The following is a 21,925-nucleotide window of genomic DNA, read 5'->3' on the forward strand; positions in this document are numbered from 1 at the left end:
ATTTTAACATAGTATGACACATCCACATTGCAACACAACCTATGGGCACAGTTTCGTAACAGTTACTTAGCTAGGCCATATGACTCCAGAGTCCAGGGAGTCAGTTGATCTCAGATTAGTCAGACATTGCACCACTAGGTAACTACAACACTTCCCTAATAATCACGGCAACAGAGAGACAAACACACACTACCTTCAGGTCACAAGGTAGGAGTGACTGCTGTCCTTGATACTAACCGAATTCTGATGTGGATGTAGTCTTGACACACACAATGCTTGCTTGAACACACAGACTCACTTATTCATAATGAGTATTGTTCACTGTGTTGCTAACATGGTGGCAACACAGTGAACAACGATATTAAGAACATAGAGCGGGCGGGTTATACACTATCGGCAAGAGAGAAAAACAGCCTCTGGTAAGACACGGGCCGGGGGCCTATGCATTTATGTAAACAACAGTTGGTGCACGATATCTAAGGAAGTTTCAAAGTTGTGCTCGCCTGAGGTGGAGTATCTTATGATAAGCTGCAGACCTCACTATTTGCCCAGAGAGTTTTCATCTGTTATTTTCGTACTTGAGGCTAAATTGATTTTATTGATGTATTATATTAAGATAAAATAAGTGTTAATTCAGTATTGTTGTAAAAGTCATTATTACAAATACATTTGTATTTTTTCGACATGTAAAAAAATAAATATCTGTTGATTAAATCGGTATCGGCTATTTTGGTCCTCCAATAATCGGTATCGGCGTTGAAAAATCATAATTGGTCGACCGCTAGTATATACCTCAACAAGAAGCAATGGATTACAGGCAACATTCGCACTGAGCTATAGGGTAGAGCTGCCACTTTCAAGAAGCGGGTCTCTATAACGCGGAAACTTATAAGAAACACCAACACCATTATCCCAGAAACCCTAGACCCACTCCAATTTGCATACCGCACCACCAGATCCACAGATGACACAATCTCTATTGCACTCCACACTGCCCTTTCCCACCTGGAGAAAAGTAACACCTATGTGAGACGCTATTCATTGACTACAGCTTAGCGTTCAACACCATAGTGCCCTCAAAACTCAACACTAAGCTAAGGACCCTGGGACTAAACAACTCCCTCTGCAACTGGATCCTAGACTTCCTGACGGGCCGCCCCCAGGTAGTAAGGGTAGGTAACAACACATCCGCCACGCTGATCCTCAACACGGGGGCCCCTCAGGGGTGTGTGCTCAGCCCCCTCCTGCACTCCCTGTTCACTCATGATTGCACAGCCAGGCACAACTCCAACATCATCATTAAGTTTGCTGATGACACAACAGTGGTAGGCTTGATCACTGAAAACGATGAGACAGCCTATAGGGAGGAGGTCAAAGACCTGACCATGTGGTGCAAGGACAACAACCTCTCCCTCAACGCGATCAAGACAAAAGGAGATGATTGTGGACTACAGGAAAAGGAGGACTAAGCACACCCCCATTCTCATCGACGGGGCTGTTGTGGAGCAGGTTGAGAGTTTCAAGTTCCTTGGGTAGTGCGTACGGCCCAGTACATCACCGGGGCCAAGCTTCCTGGCATCCAGGTCCTCTACACCAGGCGGTGTCAGCGGAAGGCCCTAAAAATCATCAAAGACTCCAGCCACCCTAGTCATAGACTGATCTCTCTGCTACCGCATAGAAAGCAGTACCGGAGTGCCAAGTCTAGGTCCAGGAGGCTTCTAAACAGCTTCTTCCCCCAATCAATAAGACTGCTGAACAATTAATCAAATGGCCACCGAACTATTTTCATTGACACCGCCTCCCTTCCATTTGTTTTGTACACTGCTCCTACTCGCTGTTTATTATCTATGCATAGTCACATCACTCTTACCTACATGTACAAATTGCCTTGACTAACCTGTACCCCCGCACACTGACTCGGTACCGGTACCCCCTGTATATAGCCTCGTTATTGTGTTATTTAAAAAATTTTTTTTTACTTTAGTTTATTTGGTAAATATTTTCTTAACTCTTCTTGAACTGCACTGTTGGTTAAGGGATTGTAAGTAAGCATTTCACGTTAAGGTCTACACTTGTTGTATTCGGTGCATGTGACAAATAAAGTTTGATTTGTACATTGGGAAAAAATACCTGCTACATTTCAGACATCAAAAAATTGTTTTAGGGTTACGTGGGTTAGGATAATCCATTAACCCAAACCCTGCAAGAAGGGTTATTTTGGGGGGATATAAGCTGAGAAGCGCTTTGTGACAATTAACCATTTATAAAAGAAAAAGTGCTTGAAATTAAATTGTTGGACAAAATGTCAACCTGAGAAGAGCAGCCACAGCTCCCCCCGGAGGCTCTCAGGGATCCCATTGAGCACCAGCTCTCTGGTCTTGGAGGTACGGTACATACACACACCCCTGCCATACTCAAGGAAGTGGATGTTCCACGACTCCTCCTTCATCTTCTCCTTTGTCTGAGGAGAAAGAAAAGGGGGGAGTCAGTATATCAGTATGACCTAACAAAAATGTAAATGAGCTGAAGGGGTGTTTTAACGGTATAACGACCAGAATGATGTAGTAATAACACACTATAGAACGTGTGTAGGATATTCTAAAAGCATAAGACAGTCCAAGCCGTTGACGTGGGTCTGGGAGTGGGGTTGAACTCACAGCTTTGGGTCCGTGTTCCTCTGGGGCGTCCTTCTGGTAGATGCGGAGCAGGCTCTGAGTGGCTGTTGGCAGGCTGGGGCTGTAGGGGCGCCTTTGGGACGGTTCCCCTGCTGCACCAGTGGGTGTGGGGAGGCTGGAGGAGAGAGGAGTGGTACTAGGGCTGGGAGAACCCTGGGGAGAAGGAGGAGATCGGGGATTTAAAGGGGTGTTAGGAGAGAAAGAATACAATGATATTTTGATATATGTAACCAACTAATGCATTCAGAGAAATCATTCTGCCAAAAGCATGAACACAAATTAGTGATTACAACATATTATTGTTATGTAGAAAGTAGCATAAAAATCACTGTATACATCAAAAAGCCCCATTATCCATCACAATTGCGATCTCGTTCACGACAGAACGTAACTGACAGTTCAAAGTAGGCTTGGGCGGTATACCGTTTATACCATGATTATACCCTGATGAAGACAGCTTGGCTGTCGAAACATTGGTAATTACATTTTTGCATCGGAGCTCCTGAGCTCAGAAAATCCTCTCCTGTTTTGTGCGTGCAGCAAACTGTGAGTAGCATTTTTTTGTTACTTGTATAGTTTAGGTCAGAAACTGTACAAAATGTTTGCAATGTGCTCGTTCACATTTAGGTAGCATTCTCTATGGGCTTTAACATGTATTTGTTAGCATTAGGTTTGAAAACAGTGCCCCTTGTGCATTATCAAACATCCCGGTATGTCACAAAGTTGGCATGAAGGTAAAGCCTAGCCTAAGCCTAGCTCAAAGGGTAGACCCAAACAGCACACCTCCCCTCTGATTGGCTCACCGAATGGCCACTTTCAGGGGTGCGCTGCAGGAAGTCGGAGATGCGCTGGACCAGGAAGTCGCGGTCCTTGAGGTTGGCGAAGAGGAAGGTCATCTTGTTCTTGGTGCTGATGGACACGGGGCAGGGCAAGACGCTGCTGCTGTCTGCCTTCTCCACAATGGACACCTAGAGAGCAGGATGGAGGGAAGGGAGCAGAGTCAGAGAAGGGTAGAAGAGAGATGGGGTGGAAGGAGGAGAGAGAAGAGAAACAGAGGGGCGTGAGAGAGGGAGGGGAAGAGAGCGAGACCGAAGGAAAGATAAAGTTGTACATTAGTTAAGAACATTAGGCACATCCCATAATGAGGGTGTTATGTCCCCCATGAAAAACAAAAAGACAGATACAGGGTAAGAAAGTGAGAGTGAAAGAGAAAATTAAAATGAGAGAATAGAAAAGAGGGATGCAGGATATATGGAAAAGAGGGGGAAAGAGAAAGAAAGGAGGCATGAAACAAAAGAAAGAGAGGGCTCGTGCTTTGCGTTGGGTTGTGTGTATAGGCACCTCTCTGAGGGGGATGATGAGCTGACAGAGGTCCTCCTCACGGCTGCAGAAGCAGATGTAGTTGTTGGAGACAAACAGCTGGCCCACGATGTGCATCTTGGCAAAGGGAGTCCACAGCGTGCAGTCTGTGTGTCCGTCCAGGCGCTCGTCCTGGGTCAGGCGGAACAGCGCCCGGTAACGTTCGTTCTTGGCCCGTGCGTCCAGGTCCCTGTAGTTGACATCCAGTAGTGAGTGGAAGAGAGTAAATTAGCAAAACCAAGAAAAACTACAGATAGAGTAAATATACACACTAAAAATATGAATACTGTCTAGAACTATACCCCCAAAAGTGATATTGGTGAGATGCAGAAACGGACCACTACATTGAGGACCTTTATTAGCTAAATCTGGTGTGTTGGTACCTAAATTGTCTACACCGGTTCTCTAGAGGGTTAAAAGACACGTTCTTGGAAGTACCACTTCATTTCAGTGAAAACAGTTGTTTGAAATACCACATTTTTTAATGGTCAGAAAAAAACAGGACATTCCTTACTCTTGAACCCACCTACCTCTTCAGTGCCGAGACATTCTTGAGCGTCTTGCAGGCCTTGGGCAGCGAGTGGTCGGCGGCGAAGCCCTCGTTGTCAAGCAGCTGGCGCATGGCGATGGTGGCCAGCTGCTCCATGAGCTTGAAGGTGTCGTTAACGTTGAGGAACATGGAGAAGTAGTGCTCCGTGTGCCGCGTGCTCACCCGCACACTCTCCGGGAACAGCAGCGTGGCGTTCTTCTCTAGGCGGGTGACCTCCGTCCACTGCACCACCAGGGTCACTGTAAGGGGAGGTGTGGGGGAGATCACTTAGCAGACGCTGTCACAGAAATATTTTACTTCGCCCAGAAAAGAGGGTGAGAGACAGAGGGAGATACAGCATAGAAAAATAGAGATAGACAGGAAGAGAAGAGAGCGAGAGAGCAAAGGAAAGAGTCCTTGGGGTCAGGGAGCAGGGAGAGATAGGTGTTCAGTAGAGGGGCAGAAACAGTAGGAGGAAGAAAGAGGTAGATTTCATAGAATGCTATCTTAGAGGTTTGAATTAGTACAGAATTGTGTTGGGGGTTGGTGCTGCAACATTGAAGTGGGGCTATTCACTATGAGTCAATCACATTCCTCAACATACACACTAACACATACTCTCTAAGCCTCATTCTCTTCTTCTGTAATCTCATAAGATCACTGCCCACATACAGTGCATTGCTTTCATTCTCAGACCCACATGCATGTACACACCAGGGTTTCCGTTAGGATTTTAATTGACCAGACATCCATATGAATTGGGTATGTAACGCATTAGGGCGTCCACCTACAGTGCTCAAAATCACCTTATATTATTGTAATTCATCTTAACAGCATAGAAATGAGCCTGTAATGTTCTTATACCAACATGACAGATTTTATGGAAAAGCAAAACATTTTACCTGTTGCTTCTTCTTCCCTGCTATAAATCATAAAATAATACATGTTTTGCTTAGATGCCTACATAGTAATACATTTGCAAACATGTCCTATAGGCTATTTGTATGGCAATTTTAATTAATAAAAAAACAGCTGTTTTCAAATACAATCGAGGCTTGTCTAATTTATGTTGATCTTACCTAGGGCTGAGGTAGAACTGCTAGTAACGGGCCTGACGAACACAATTTGCCTATAATTTACATCAGCCTAGTTACTTTGTCCTCAAGAAGGCGTGATCTTGAGGCCGTCTTTACTCGGTTTTGGAGAAAGAACCCCCTCTCGGCCGACACACTGGAAACGGGTATAATCAACAGAATCTTCACAAATTTTGCCCAGTCATTGTACATCTGGCTGAAGGTACTTCAATTCAAGGGACTTCATTTGCATCTTTTGCCTGAGTATTTTTTTATTTTTCTAAAAGGCACACACCCAACACTAATTTCCAAGCAGCTTAAGGATTTATTATCCTACGAAGTATATTTGCCTATGAAGTTGGAGCACATCGTCTGGTATTTACACCAATTAATACAAAGCATTATTTAGCAATGGATTTTTTTTTGTTGTTGATCATTTGGCTGGCAACAATTTTAACACACACATATTGCACACACATGTTTGGGGTCACTGAGAAATGTCCTTGTTTTTGAAAGAAAAGCACATTTTTGGTCCATTAAAATAACATCAAAGTGATCAGAAATACAGTGTAGACATTTTTAATGTTGTAAATGACTATTGCTGGAGATGGCAGATTATTTAGGCGTACAGAGGCCTATTATCAGCAACCATCAGCAACCTGTGTTCCAATGGCACATTGTGTTAGCTAATCCAAGTGTATCATTTTAAAAGGCTAATTGATCATTAGAAAACACTTTTGCAATTATGTTAGCACAACTGAAAACTGTTGTTCTGATTAAAAAAGCAATAGAACTGGCCTTCTTTAGACGAGTTAAGTAACTGGAGCATCCGCATTTGTGGGTTTGATGACAGGCTCAAAATGGCCACAAACAAAGAACTTTCTTCTTAAACTCGTCAGTCTATTTGTTTGTTTGTTTGTTTGTTTGTTTGTTTGTATGTATGTATGCGTGTGAATATGTATGAATCAATGTATTTTTTTTACCCGGCATTTACAGCTAACGGAAACCCTGCTCCACACCAACCTTCTTTCCCCAGGAGGAGAGAGTAGAAGCAAAGGTGGTTGACGCTGAGGTAGACCCAGCCCTGCCGGGGCACACGGCCCTTCCAGTAGCTACAGGAGTAGTAGTTGACCAGCTTCTCCTCGCCGGGCATGCCAAACAGCCTCCTCATCTTCAGTTCAGCCTCACGGAACTTGCCAGAGTCCTCATCCTCCAGGGCAGCCTTGCTCTTGTTCTCCTCGGCGATGATGCCCTAGATAGAAAGAGTGGAGGAGGGAGTTAGGTTCTGTTACAATATATATAGACAGAGAGAAATTGTATCATTTATGCTGCTGCTCTTGTTTTTCACGAGTGGCGCACGTGTAGCTTGTTGTTGGCCAATCATAAGTCAACAAAGCAGCAATAGGCTACAGTCATAGAGCCTCCATGTATGGAAAAAGTTAGGAAATATCTGATCAATGGAAGTTTGAATTAAAATTATGGAATTAAAAGTTAGAGAAGAATAGGCTACAACAAACAGTTCAACTGTTCTGCCTGCGGCTATGGAACCCTGACCTGTTCACCGGACGTGCTACCTGTCCCAGACCTGGTGTTTTTAACTCTCTAGAGACAGCAGGAGCGGTAGAGATACTCCTAATGATCGGCTATGAAAAGCCAACTGACATTACTCCTGAGGTGCTGACTTGCTGCACCCTCGACAACTACTGTGATTATTATTATTTGACCATGCTGGTCATTTATGAACATTTGAACATCTTGGCCATGTTCTGTTGTAATCTCCACCCGGCACAGCCAGAAGAGGACTGGCCACCCCTCATATCCTGGTTCCTCTCTAGGTTTCTTCCCAGGTTTTGGCCTTTCTCGGGAGTTTTTCGACACCTGTATTGCTTGCTGTTTGGGGTTTTAGGCTGGGTTTCTGTACAGCACTGAGATATCAGCTGATGTTAGAAGGGCTATATAAATACATTTGATTTGAACGAACAAGAGCCAACAGGTAGGCTGCTACTTATATTTTGAATGGGGTTGTTGTTGTTGTTGTTTGTAACTGTGTGGAACAAGAAAGCACATGCAGCCTCAATTAGCCTACATGGCTAGCTTAACTAACTTCTCCCGGTTTGAGGCAGTCAAGAGGAGGTACTACGTAATCATTTTGGATGATAAATAATCTAGCAATGGCAGTTTTTTAGTCTACTGTAGGGAAAGTCAGCTTGGTTGGTTGCTGTCTCTCCCTCCCTGTTGCTGTGTCACTCGCTCACACTCACAGCAGCCTACACACACAGCACGGTCCCTACTAGAGCGTTACCTCCTCTACCTCCTCTCACTTGTGCTTTATCAGCACCGGTTAACAAAGTAGCTAAGAATGGACTTTTCTGCTGCTTCCCTCACTTGGATCGGACCAGGACTGGACCAGGTCTATCCAGAACGGGTCTAGTTGTCGTCAGGTCAATTCGGAATGGGTCTCTATATTTAAATAAAAAATGTCCGTATTTGTGCGGATGGAAAAGACCCAGGTTAATTTTGTTACGGGTCCATCTTTTTAGACCTGTGAAGGCCTCTAGTTCAGATTAAAGTGACAATGATGCATAAATCTGCATTTAGTGGAGGAACTGACTCAGTATCTTAAAGATGGAGCAACAATTAGCTAGGACATAACAGGGTATGTTCTAATTCTATGAGGTTGAACTATACTTTGTGGCAGCAGTGCCTACCGAGATCTTCCCCTTGACGAAGGTGGTGATATCTTCGTTGTTGTCAAAAATGGAGAGCGTCTGGAGCAGGTTGGTCTCCAGCCACTCCCAATGCTCTGTGATCTCCTTCCGGGAGGAGCCTGGGAAAACAGTAATTACCCACATCAACACCAAGGTAAAAATCGGGTACGGGTGTGCTTTAGAGAGTATACAGTGCACCTCCCCTAACCCGGACGACGCTGGGAGAATTGTGCACCGCCCTATGGGACTCCCGATCACGGCCCGTTGTGATACAGCCCGGGATCGAACCAGGGTCTGTAGTGACGCCTATAGCACTGAGATGCAGTGCCTCAGACCACTGCGTCACTCGGTAGGCCTAAATATTATTCATCACTACCACAAATTCTACTCGATAGCATTTCACTACTTATTTAATAAATATATAAATGGTCGGGCTCTCAGCTACTTTTTTGTAATCGACCCACTGATATTTGAGTAGTTATTTGCAGAGTGAAAACTAAAGGGAGACCTGTCAGAACCTGATTATGGGATGCAGGGGGGGAGTGCGAGGGTAGAGCAAGATGAAAATTCAAAGACAGACTACTTTTCTATCCACAATGAGACAAATAGCTACACTGCTGTGCTATTAAACTCAATACTACTGATTTCAATTTAGTGAAGAAGTTTCTGTTTCTTAACCAGGCAAAGCTAAATTGCAGGCTGGTGACTGGTGGTTACGGGGAAGCAAGAGAGTGGCTTGTGCGATGTGTAGCCTATGATCGGAGGCTGAGCCGGCGCGGAGCCTGCCTGCCCACACTCATCGCTTGCTCCTCCACAGCTCACCAGCCTGATGTTGGCTGTGTGTGCGGGGTGTGTTGGATCCTTCCCACTGCTAGAGAACAGAACAGTCGCTGCTCATCCAGCGCTGCTAATATTCTGCTCATCATAGTAGCCTAACCAGTCCAAGTGCAAATACAAGTCACGTGGGGCCAGTCCGAGTCACTAAGTGACTCGAGTTCGAGTCCTCAATGGTCAAGTGCAAGTCGAGTTAAAAGTCATGAAAATCGGGACTTGAGTAATACAACTCTGTTCTAAAGTGTGTTCCTCTCCTTGTCACTTTAACATTCTTGGCACAGATGTGAATAAACCAGTCCCCCGGTGTCCGGTCTGGAGCTTGAAGTTACAAGCTCTTTGGCTGGAGAGTGGAGCGGATTTAAAAAAAAAAATTGGGGAGCGTCGGCCTTCTCTCGCACTCCAATTTCACTCAGGTGCCACTCAGCCATGAGTTCTGGGGTGAGAGGATGTGAGCGGAGTGGAGCGAGGAGCGCGTGTAATATGACTGGAGCGGATATAATTTTGGGGGGATCGTCTGCCTTCTCTCTCGCTCCGGTACCCCTCAGCCACAAGCTGCCACCCAGCCCCATTCAGCAACATGGCATGCTTGAAATTGAAATACTTCCGGCTTCATGCTCCATCGGGAGTTTTCCATAGGAATACGTGGATGACGTCAGAGCTATCACTATCTACTGGTTGTAATATCTATGGGATAAACCTAGAACATTATCTCTTAACACCTGATGATAATGGATCACATTTATATATGCCTCACGCTTTAATTCAGTTTTAATTAAATAAATAGGCTAGCTTCAAAGAAAGTTTGTCTGTCCCAGAATATTCAGAGGTGTCATGGCATGGTTTTGCACCCACCACATGCGATGCTGCAGAAGATCTGTGAGTCCCCTGTCTGGTGCAGGATCCTATAGGGAGCCACTCTGGCACTGGAGTCCAGGACAACATCCATGGTGCCCACCAACAAGCCTGAAGAAAAGCAGCACAAGTCATTCGATGTATGCCCCTTACAACACTATTTACATTTGAGTCATTTAGCAGACGCTCTTATCCAATATCCAGAACGACTTACAATAGCAATTAGGGCTAAGTGCCTTTGCTCAAGGGCACAGACAGTCGTCTCTGGATTTGAACCAGCGACCTTCAGGTTACTGGCCCAATGCTCTTAACCGCTAGGCTACTCATAGAATGCAGTATCTCACTATAAATGTTTCAACTGACTAGTTGAGATAATAGGCCTACAGGAATCCCAAAAGGTGACTACTGGTCAATCAGGAATCCCAATAGGTGACAACAGGTCAATCAGGAATCCCAATAGGTCAATCATCCAAAATATTGTATTGCTGGCTGGCTGGAGTCCTTACTTTGCATGGATGATTTTAAGCTGGGTAAACAAAGGTTATTTGGCTATGATCTGAACTGACATCTGTTTGTTAAGCTTGAGGAAGTCTGACGCCTGCTGGCCCACACCCAGACATTCAAACTCACGTGTGTGCAAGCACATGCACCACACACACATACACATTTCTACATGATTTACAATTTCATAGCCTACATTTTACAGTCTTCATGTCTGGTGTACTGTAGGCTAGTATAAGACTTATGTTCCTAGAACTGCTCCGCAAAACAGCGGCAGTGACGCTGTGGCTAATAAAGACAGGGACTTGGGGAAGAATATCTACATCAAAGGGAAATGTCAAACTCTTGTGAATGAAAGACAACTTATGTTGAGTAACTTTAAAGAGCGACTGCCTTTAAAAAGCAACACATCCCTTTGAAAACGGCCCATGTGGCATCAACATGAGTCAGAAACAGTTATTCTAGTGTCAAAATTGAATACAAAGTGTAAATAGGATAATTTTGGTCATAAAGTCCGTCTCATCTAAAACTGAGTTTTGATTTGACGGTGTACATTTGCCCACTAACATGGTGTGAACAGCTGCAGTGGTTGCTCTCTATCAAATAGCATAGACAGCAACAGACATGTACAGCACCCCAACTTTGTTTACATAACATCTCAGATGTAAAACTGCGCAACTAAAATATCCTAGGCAAAAACACAACAATTAATTACAGATTTATCGAATTGTCTTAGATTAATCCTGAGGATTTGGAGGAAGTGAAATAGGCTTCCACATCTACAGTGTCTCATGGGGGACAAACATTATCAACCAAATGCGGAATCGGTCAGGAAACGCACATCCAAAACTGAATTTATAATAAGAAACAGAAAGAAACACATGCCAATCGGCTCGTTCTTCGGCTCTTTAAAACTAGACTTGACGACGTCTGGGTAGTCTTTCAGATGGGGGTGATTTAGTCTAATTTAGTAATAATCTAATTAAATCATAACTGTTGAAGTAGCTAGCTACCTAACCTAAAGTTTCTAAAGAGCTCTTTAATATGAAATTGTTTTTTTATTCCATGACATTGTTATTCCCTTAGTTACTAGAATAACTGGAGATACCTATATCTGGTGTTTTATGATAGCATTCAAATTCAATATGGGAGGCTCATCCAACTTCCATTGTTTTGGTCATATGACAGGGCTAGCTAGACACATGTTGGTTGAGAAGGGTGCAATTGCGGTCCGCAATTCAGGGAGTTCCTGCTTGTGGGCATTATTGCATTTGCAGTAACTAGTGATGGGAAGTTCAGCTCTTTTTACTGACTGATCTTTTCAACTCGTTCTTTTGACTGAACAAATATTTTGACTCATTTCGTTAATTTGAATCAGTAATGCCAAGAGCACAAATGACCCCCTCCCGGCTAACGATGAACTAGAAACTCGAAAGAGTCACGATTCTACGGGCCTTCCAGTCACGTCGTTCACCATAGGGGGCTTATTGGAGTGGCCATTTATGACTGAGGCTTGTAAAAATGTGCTTTAAACCAGGGAATCTCAACTGGGGGGGGGGGGTTTAAGGGGACGTGTGCAATATAGAAAATGTAATAAAAAAATATTTAAGGTAACCGCCACACCAAACCTTTCATTTTGAAAGGATACGGCCTCACCGCATATTGTTGCTGAATTTCACAATGTTACCGCTACACACAGGTGTGCGTGCGCTGCACAGCTTACTGTTGCTGACTTTACACATGCAGCGCGTCGGCAGTGGTAAAATGGCTAGCTACGTTTGTACTTGGAGGGTTTTCGCGATGCACACACACTCACTGACCAGTAAAATAACGTTCTCCCCCCCCCTCCATCATCTTCTGACATACATCTTGATTGCTAACTATGCAGATGTGTTCCGCAGGTATTGCACATGTGGATAGTTAGCTGTATTTAACTCATGTAGGCTAGCTGCCAGTAGGGCTTGGCGATATGACCAAAATATTATATCACAGTATTTTTTTTTCAATTGGACAGTATGATATTTTTAGTTTTGAATAATAAAAGTTGTGATTAGTGAGTGATCCTAGGGTGGCAACACATACATTCTAAGTGATTTCAATGAGTCTCTCTCCATTCCGATTGTTTTATGCTGTTCAATTCCACTTCAACCAAAGCAAATTCAGAAGCAAATTAAGAAGCAAATTAAGAAGCAAAGTGAAAACAGTATTGTTATCATCAACATTTTTGCATGTGTTGCATTGACCATGCAGACTGAACGCAAGTGTCTCATGGTTGAGGAACATCAAATGCACAAACCAAACATTCAAATACCGGTATTGAAGGTAAAGTAAAAACCCAAACCGGTCCCTGCATCAATACCGGTATGTCATAAAATACGGTATAACGCCCAGCCCTAGCTGTCAGAGTAACTCATGGACACATTTTTAAAAGGTGCATCTCCCTCTTCATCTACTGCTGCTTCCAATGTCAACAAAAAGGCACAGCCCCTGTCAAGAAGGGAAAATACGACCCCGGCTTCATGAAATCTGGTTTTACATATATAGAAGAGAGGCAGGGTGAGTGTAGACCGCAGTGCGTCCTATGCAACAATCTGTTAGATAATGAGAGCATGAAACCCCCCGAACTGAAAATGTATCTGGACTAGAGGTCGACAGATTATGATTTTTCAACGCCGATACCGATTATTGGAGGACCAAAAAAGCCAAAACTGATTTAAAATCGGCTGATTTGTATTTATTTATTTGTAATAATGACAATTACAACAATACTGAATGAACACTTATTTTAACTTAATATAATACATCAATAAAAACAATTTAGCCTGAAGTAAATAATGAAACAGGTTCAATTTGGTTTAAATAATGCAAAATAATGCGAGTGACGTTTGAAACGCTATTAGCGCGCGCTAACTAGCTAGCCATTTCAATTCGGTTACACCAGCCTCATCTCGGGAGTTGATAGGCTTGAAGTCATAAACAGCGCAATGCTTGATGCACAACGAAGAGCTGCTGGCAAAACGCACAAAAGTGCTGTTTGAATGAATGTTTACGCGCCTGCTTCAGCCTACCACCGCTCAGTCAGATACTTAGATGCTTGAATGCTCAGTCAGATTATATGCAACGCAGGACACGCTAGATAATATCTAGTAATATCATCAACCATGTGTAGTTAACTAGTGATTATGATTGATTGTTTTTTATAAGATAAGTTTAATGCTAGCTAGCAACTTACCTTGGCTTACTGCATTCGCGTAACAGTCTCCTTGTGGAGTCCAACGAGAGAGAGGCAAGTCGTTATTGCGTTGGACTAGTTGACTGTAAGGTTGCAAGATTGGTTCCCCGAGCTGACAAGGTGAAAATCTGTCGTTCTGCCCCTGAACGAGGCAGTTAACCCACCGTTCCTAGGTCGTAATTGTGTTCTTAACTGTGTTCTTAATTGTGTTCTTAACTGACTTGCCTAGTTAAATAAAGGTATAAAAAATAAAATTAAAATAATAATAACATTTAATTTAAAAAATACAAATAAAATATATATTTTTTGTGGCAAATTGGCGCGCAAAAATACCGATTTCCGATTGTTATGAAAACTTGAAATCAGCCCTAATTAATTGGCCATTCCGATTAATCGGGCGACCTCTAATCTGGACACCAATTTCTCTTTTTTTCACCTTTATTTAACCTGTAGTGACGCCCAGCCCGTGAACGGGACCGTTATCATCATCTGACACTAATTAGCATAACGCAACGGACATAAATCTTCCTAGAAAATATTCCTTTTCATGAAAATCACAAGTGAAATATTGGAACACAGCTTAGCCTTTTGTTAGCCTTTTGTTAATCACCCTGTCATCTCAGATTTTCAAAATATGCTTTACAGCCAACGCTAGACAAGCATTTGTGTAAGTTTATCATAGCCTAGCATAGCATTATGCCTTGCTAGCAGCAGGCAAACTTGTCACAAAAATCAGAAAAGCAATCAAATTAAATTGTTAACCTTTGATGAACTTCAGATGTTTTCACTCATGAGACTCCTAGGTAGACAGACAAAGTTCATTTTTTCCCAAAATATTATTTTTGTAGGTGAAATAGCTCTGTTTTGTTCTTCTTTTTTCTTCACGTTTGGCTGAGAAATCGCCCGGAAATTGCGGTCACCACAAAGCCGAAAAATATTCCAAATGAGCTCCATAATATTGACAGAAACATGGCAAACATGGTTTAGAATCCATCCTCAAGGTGTTTTTCTAATATCTATTCGACAATATATCCGTCGGGACAATTTCTTTTTCTCTAGGACCGATTGGAGTAATGGCTACCTCTGCACTTTACGCGAGAATCTCTCTCGGAGCCACCATGTGACCAGTTACGCAATGTGCCCCCATACGGCTATTCTTCAACAGAAATGCGTAAAACTATGTCACAATGCTGTAGACACCTTGGGGAATACGTAGAAAGCGTAAGCTCGTTGATGGTACATTCACAGCCATATAGGGAGTCATTGGAATGCAGTGCTTTCAAAACCTGGGGCACTTCCGGATTGGATTTCTCTCAGGCTTTCTCCTGCAACATCAGTTCTGTTATACTCACAGACAATATCTTTACAGTTTTGGAAATGTTAGTGTTCTCTATCCAAAGCTGTCGATTATATGCATATTCTAGCATCTTTTCCTGACAAAATATCCCGTTTAAAACGGGAACGTTTTTTCCCCAAAAATGAAAATACTGCCCCCTAACACCATACCAGGCAGGCAAGTTGAGAACAAGTTCTCATTTGCAACTGCGACCTGGCCAAGACAAAGCAAAGCAGTTCGACACATACAACAACACAGAGCTACACATGAAATAAACAAACATACAATCAATAATACAGTAGAACAATCTGTAAACAGCATGTGCAAATGAAGTAGGATAAGAGAGTTAACATAGTGAACAACAACTCACCTGTTTATTTATTGCGTGTGTCTGTCTGTGTGCGCGCGTATGGCCTATCAGTGGTAAAGCTGGAGGTGTTTCTTCAGTTTGATAAGTTTATTGAAGCCTGAGGTGATGGTTGACAGGGAAACTGAGGTATTGCTGGCTGTCCAGTTTGTTGCTGCGAAAATTAAAAGCAGAAATCTCTGCTTGAAGCTCATAAAAGCGACCCAACACTTTATCCCTAGAAAGCTTTTCGCGGAACTCTTTTTGATATAGTTGACACACTTGATCACATCCTGGAGAGGCACCATGTCCTTCGCTGCCAATGCCTCCCTGTGTAGGAAGCAGTGGTTCCATGTCGCACTTGGTGCGCTCTCCAGGATCTGCTTTCTCGTCATGGCAGCTGCCCCATCAGTGGTCACACCGATGCACCCATCCCAGGCCAGTCCCATAGAGCTCAGGTGCATATCCATTGTGTTAAAGACCGCATCTGCAGTGGTGGTGGGCAAATCAGCACTAAAAAGGAACTGCTCCTCGAAGTTAGTATCCATCACGTGTCTGACATAGACCATTAGAATTGTATGGTTAGCCACATCTTTGGATTCATCAAGCTGCTGTGCGTAATGGCCATTTTCACTGATGCGCTCTGATGTCTGGCACGTTATGTCCTCAGACATGTCCTTGATTCTCCTCCTCATGGTGTCATTGGATAGGGGTATAGTTTTAAGTTTGTTGGGGGCTGACTCTCCCAAGATTTCAGTGCACATATCAATCGCAGCAGGGAGTTTGAAATCCTCTGCGTTGGTGTGGGTTTTTATGCACTGAGCAATGTGCTGGGGTACAAGGTATGATGCGAGAAGTGCATTTTCTTGAACCGTGCATACGTTCTTCAATGGGTCTTGAGGCCACCAGGTATCGACATCTTCTTTAAAAAAACGTCAGCTGTCTTATCGTTGGACTTGGATGCTTGGTGGACCCCTACAAATCAGCCTGGCTAGACAATCTGGACCCTCTCTTTCTAAAATTATCTGCCGAAATTGTTGCAACCCCTATTACAAACCTGTTCAACTTCTCTTTCGTATCGTCTGAGATTCCCATAGATTGGAAAGCTGCCGCAGTTATCCCCCTCTTCAAAAGGGGGAGACACTCTAGACCCAAACTGCTACAGACCGATGTCTATTCTACCCTGCCTTTCTAAGGTCTTTGAAAGCCAAGTTAACAGATTACCGACCATTTTGAATCTCACCGTACCTTCTCCGCTACGCAATCTGGTTTCAGAGCTGGTCATGGGTGCACCTCAGCCACGCTCAAGGTCCTAAACAATATCATAACCGCCATCGATAAGAGACATTACAGTGCAGCCGTATTCATCGACCTGGCTAAGGCTTTCGACTCTGTCAATCACCACATTCTTTTTGGCAGACTCAACAGCCTTGGTTTCTCAAATGATTGCCTCGCTTGGTTCACCAACGACTTCTCCGATAGTGTTCAGTATGTCAAATCGGAGGGCCTGTTGTCCAGACCTTTTGCAGTCTCTTTGGGGGTGCCACAGGGTTCAATTCTCAGGCTGACTCTCTTCTCTGTATACATCAATGATGTCGCTCTCGCTGCTGGTGATTCATTGAGCCACCTCTACGCATATGATACCATTCTGTATACCTCTGGCCCTTCTTTGGACACTGTTAACTAACCTTCAGATGAGCTTCAATGCCATACAACTCTCCTTCCGTGGCCTCCGACTGCTCTTAAATGCAAGTAAAACTAAATGCATGCTCTTCAACCGTTCGCTGCCTGCACCAGCCGCTCATACAGCATCAATACTGGACGGTTCTGACTTAGAATATGTGGACAACTACAAATACCTAGGTGTCTGGTTAGACTGTAAACTCTCCTTCCAGACTCACATTAAACATCTCCAATCCAAAATTAAATCTAGAATTGGCTTCCTATTTTGCAACAAAGCATGATTCACTCATGCTGCCAAACATACCCTTGTAAAACTGACCATCCTACCGATCCTCGACTTCGGCGATGTCATTTACAAAATAGCATCCAACACTCTACTCAACAAATTCGATGCAGTCTATCACAGTGCCATCCGTATACTACCCACCACTGCAACCTGTATGCTCTCGTTGGCTGGCCCTCGCTTCATACTCGTCCCCAAACCCACTGGCTCCAGGTCATCTACAAGTCTGCTAGGTAAAGCCCCGCCTTATCTCAGCTCAATGGTCACCATAGCAGCACCCACCCGTAGCACGCTCTCCAGCAGGTATATCTCACTGGTCACCCCCAAGGCAGTGTAGCCTAGTGGTTAGAGCATTGGACTAGTAACTGAAAGGTTGCAAGTTCAAATCCCTGAGCTGACAAGGTACACAATCTGTCGTTCTGCCCCTGAACAGGCAGTTAACCCACTGTTCCTAGGCCGTCATTGAAAATAAGAATTTGTTCTTAACTGACTTGCCTAGTAAAATAAAGGAAAAAAAAAAAAAGCCAATTCTTCCTTTGGCTGCCTCTGAAACTGGAGACTCTTACCTCCCTCACTAGCTTTAAGCACCAGCTGTCAGAGCAGCTCACTGCACCTGTAAATAGCCCATCCAATCTACCTCATCCCCATACTTTATGTATTTATCTTGCTCCTTTGCACCCCAGTATCTCTACTTGCACATTCATCTTCTGCACACCCTACCATTCCAGTGTTTAATTGCTATATTGTAATTACTTTGCCACCATGGCCTATTTATTGCCTTAAGTATTATTGTTCATTAATACTGACATTCATACTACATTTTATTAAACAGGTTAAAAACGTACACCTTTAAAAAAAACGTTATTGTTGTGAAACTATTCACATGGTAATTGATGATTAAGAATTTCTAATGATTGCCGTTTTTTTTCTATTTTAAAAACTGTTGTGTTACTGTTCATTAACATTATTGAACTGGTTTTGATATCATCTGATAATGTATTACACCCCACTCCTGAACTGGTCTCCTAATTAATATGGCTTATTCTTGAATTCATAATAAATGTTCTCTCAGTTAATATGGCTGTGTAATGACTTGAATACTATAAGAGTAGATCGTGATTTTGCAAGTGAAGCCTGACCAATAAGGCAGCAGCAATACAACATTCCAAAATGGGATTATCAACAGTCCATAATATTGCGTCGCGACTCAATTGTCATTGTCAAATGTGGGTCCCCAAGCAAAACCAGTTGAGAACCACTGTTTTAAACAATGTACATCTGTTGATTGCTAGGCATTCAAATAAGAGTATTTATTGATACATTTGGGCTGTGGCCACTACAAGACTAGATTGTAAACAACTCTTTGCGGAATGCATTGCTTGACTGCCATAACGGTCGGTACAGTAGGTACCATAACGTTGATGCCAACCGGCGATAAAACCCACAGAAGAATAGTCGAGGGCGACAACAGTAGACAGTGTCCTTTAGCAGGTGGGAGTGAAGGACTAACGTTAGCTAGCTTGTCCTTGGGGACTCCGATACACAATAGGCGGGAGCGACACCTTGTGCTCACATGGTTGGCTAGCAGTGTTGCCCCGGCCTGCTCTGTACCAGAGGCACTTGATAGAACGACGCTGGTAGACAGTGGCCTTCGCCCCCCTGCTGGCCGGTGCACTGTTTTACGGCAGTTCTGTTGATGACAGCGAGAGAAGGTTTTCGTATATGCAGGAACCAATGGGATGTTCGGGAGATGGGGTCGTTTATGATGGATCTAATTGTATGCTGGAGAGGGCGTTCCTAAAATGCAGAAATACCTAAATGCAAGAACGCCCCGAATTGCGGTCCGCAATCAAACAGTATTGGGTTGGTTAGGCTGACATAGTTTACTAGCTATGTGTACTGTTTAGTGGTGCATGTGAGAAAATGCACATACTTCCAGCAAATAAAACCTATCAACGATGTTAGTTAGTAGTAGCTGCAGACGAAGAAAAAACAACGCGCTAGCTTGGTTAGCCAGCTCCACTTCACACGTCAACATCAACAGCTAGCCTGCGCGCTAGCTAACGTTACTTTGCTAAAACACCAAGCTTTCTAGCTAACGTTAGCTAAATCCCTCATTACATTAGCAAATTACATTTTTCATAAACATGAGAGCAATTGTAAACCAAATAATGTTATTGTATAGTTACCAGTGATGCCCCCTCCTTTGCCATGGCCCTTTCTCCTCTGGAGAATGAAGAAGGGGTTCGCCCTTTCGCTCACCCACAGAGCGTTGGCAAGCAACACCTCCTCTGGGGTTATCCACATTTTGAATAAGCTTTTTCCAAATTACACACTTATTGTTTGATATTATGGTGCAAAGTGTACGGTAAGCGACTTCACACAAGCATGTTTTGCAGACGTGTTGCCTGCTGTTTTGAGTTCATGTCCGTCTGTGCAGCTGGTTGCTCTGCTGTTGTCTACTCGAAAACGGTTTACACTAGTTACCACAGCCACAAAGTCAAAGAGTATATCGTAAAAATTCGTGGAAACAAAACTGTAGTTTTTTTGGTCTTGATTTAACGTTAGGGCTAGCAGTGGTGTGATTAAGGTCGGGTTTAACATTCAATTTTAAGAAGCGTAATTGTAGAAATAGGCTGGGATAACTCGTGACGACCCTCGAAACTGGTCGCTTTCTACTTTTACGTAAACACGTCCACTTTACGTTCATATTATAGTGTACATCGCTGCTTGACTCACTGTATTAATTTAACCTATTTAATCCAATCAGTGACAATCGTGACCGTAAAAAACGTTTTCAGTTATAAGGCTCTAAAATGTGTATGTATCAATGCATTCACAGCAAGTATTGAAATAATAAAGGGTCTCAATGAAATATGTGCAGTGTCACATGTTTAGTGTAATTTGTCACATGACCAGAGCTGTTTACTTCCTGGTTGCACCATGAGAAGACGATGGCTGCATCAAAGCTCCCAAACAAAAGGTTAGTAAAGTATGTTAACATAAAGATGGGACAAGAGTGTTTGGTACACATCACCTTTAAAGTGTCTAGTATTGATATATGGATTTGCAATTACTCAACTTTGTTCAGTGTGGTCATAGAATGTGTAAACATGTTGACGACAACAATAGTGACCGGTGGGATAACAGTGCATCTAGGTATACACATACATAGTTCTTGTTCTACCTAACTTTCTACTCTGTTCTTTCTTTTAGTTTCACTTTGAGTCAAATTGTTGGATCTAGGTGACTGCCCAGACAAGGCATGCAAACATTGCAGTTATCCCTCATAATGGGAAAGATGCTGTCCTCAGTGATTGTTATAGTGACGGGTCAGATATGGACTATGGACAGGTCATTTGCCAGCCAGGCTGTTGAATGCATATGCTGATCCTATGCAAACAGATCATGACAGGAACAACATTATCAGGGTTGATGACCTATCCACCCCCCCATTGTTAATAATGAAGAGCCAAGGGCCTCTACCTGACCGAGGGGTCAGCCAGAAGAGCCAGGGGAAAAGCTGCAAGTGGTCAAAAATAAAGATTGAGTGTTCAAACGATCAAAGATGCCTGCCACCGATGTGATTCCAAACCACATAGTATACAGCCCAAATATGCAGAAGTTTGGCACGAAACCACTGAGCCACGGAAGTAGATCTTTACTGGCTGTTACTGTTGAAGATATGACAAAGCTTCTTACTTGCCAAGCAACATGATGCACCGGTTCCAGAGATGTCGTCATTGTGACAAACGCACTACCTATGCATGTGAGAAATGCAAAGCGCCACTGTACATTGAGTGCTTCAAGATATACCATGGACAGTAGAAAAGGAGATTAGAGTGAATGAAAAAGGGCCAAAAAAGAAAAATAGAAAAGTGGATAAAGGGTGAGAAGAAGCAGTACAACAGACTCTTGGAAGAAAATAAAAGTAGATGAAAAAGACAATCAAAATGACTGAATATTTTTGGGGAAAAGGTCAATTGATTCTACATACTGTATGACAGGTCTGACTGATCGTAGTTCAAAATAGTGATGCACAAACTAATCATGCACTTGGTTCTGAAGCCTACCTCTATGAGATATATATATATATATATATATATATATATATATATATATATATATTATTATTATTATTATTATTTTGTTTAGCATAGGCCTCTACTTGAATGCATATTCTACAGACTACCTCTATCCTAAATGTTACCTTTATGTTCAGTGGAAATTAATCACACGACTGCTATACAGTTGTTAGTGAGTATTGCACTAAAATGTCACAATGATAATGTTAAAATGAATATTGCACTAAAGTACAAGTTCAAATGTTAAAGTAACAATATTAATGTCTCAATACATGTTGCACTAAAGTAACAATGTTGAAATACGTTGATGGTTGTTTTTTTTTTGTCTTTGCTCTCAGTATTCATATCGGTGTTGTATAAGGGTTTTTGATATGTAAAATAATCACACTAGAATGTGATGGGGCATTCTAGTGGCAATGGTTATTACTG

The 21,925-nt window shown here is 42.9% G+C and overlaps 1 protein-coding gene across 5 annotated transcripts in view; it reads right to left on the reverse strand.

The window, feature by feature from the left end:
- The window catches only part of LOC135526482 (TBC1 domain family member 9B-like), a 49,085-nt gene extending 29,042 nt beyond the window's left edge, over positions 1-20,043 (reverse strand). For 2 of the 5 annotated variants that reach the window (XM_064954885.1, XM_064954884.1), the window contains exons 1-9: positions 19,601-20,043; positions 10,031-10,141; positions 8,345-8,463; positions 6,660-6,888; positions 4,565-4,823; positions 4,017-4,224; positions 3,479-3,643; positions 2,658-2,828; positions 2,311-2,461 (exon numbers count right to left, since the gene is read on the reverse strand). In XM_064954885.1, coding sequence (XP_064810957.1) covers positions 2,311-2,461; positions 2,658-2,828; positions 3,479-3,643; positions 4,017-4,224; positions 4,565-4,823; positions 6,660-6,888; positions 8,345-8,463; positions 10,031-10,141; positions 19,601-19,718 — 1,531 coding nt within the window. In that variant the 5' untranslated portion in view covers positions 19,719-20,043. Of the gene's footprint in view, positions 1-2,310; positions 2,462-2,657; positions 2,829-3,478; positions 3,644-4,016; positions 4,225-4,564; positions 4,824-6,619; positions 6,889-8,344; positions 8,464-10,030; positions 10,142-18,984; positions 19,102-19,600 lie in introns of those variants that run through there. The other 3 variants (XM_064954886.1, XM_064954887.1, XM_064954888.1) reach the window with 3 other exon arrangements.
- Positions 20,044-21,925: the final 1,882 nt, after the last annotated feature.

This window comes from Oncorhynchus masou, chromosome 32 (assembly GCF_036934945.1).
Source record: "Oncorhynchus masou masou isolate Uvic2021 chromosome 32, UVic_Omas_1.1, whole genome shotgun sequence".
Classification (NCBI taxonomy): Eukaryota; Metazoa; Chordata; class Actinopteri; order Salmoniformes; family Salmonidae; genus Oncorhynchus; species Oncorhynchus masou.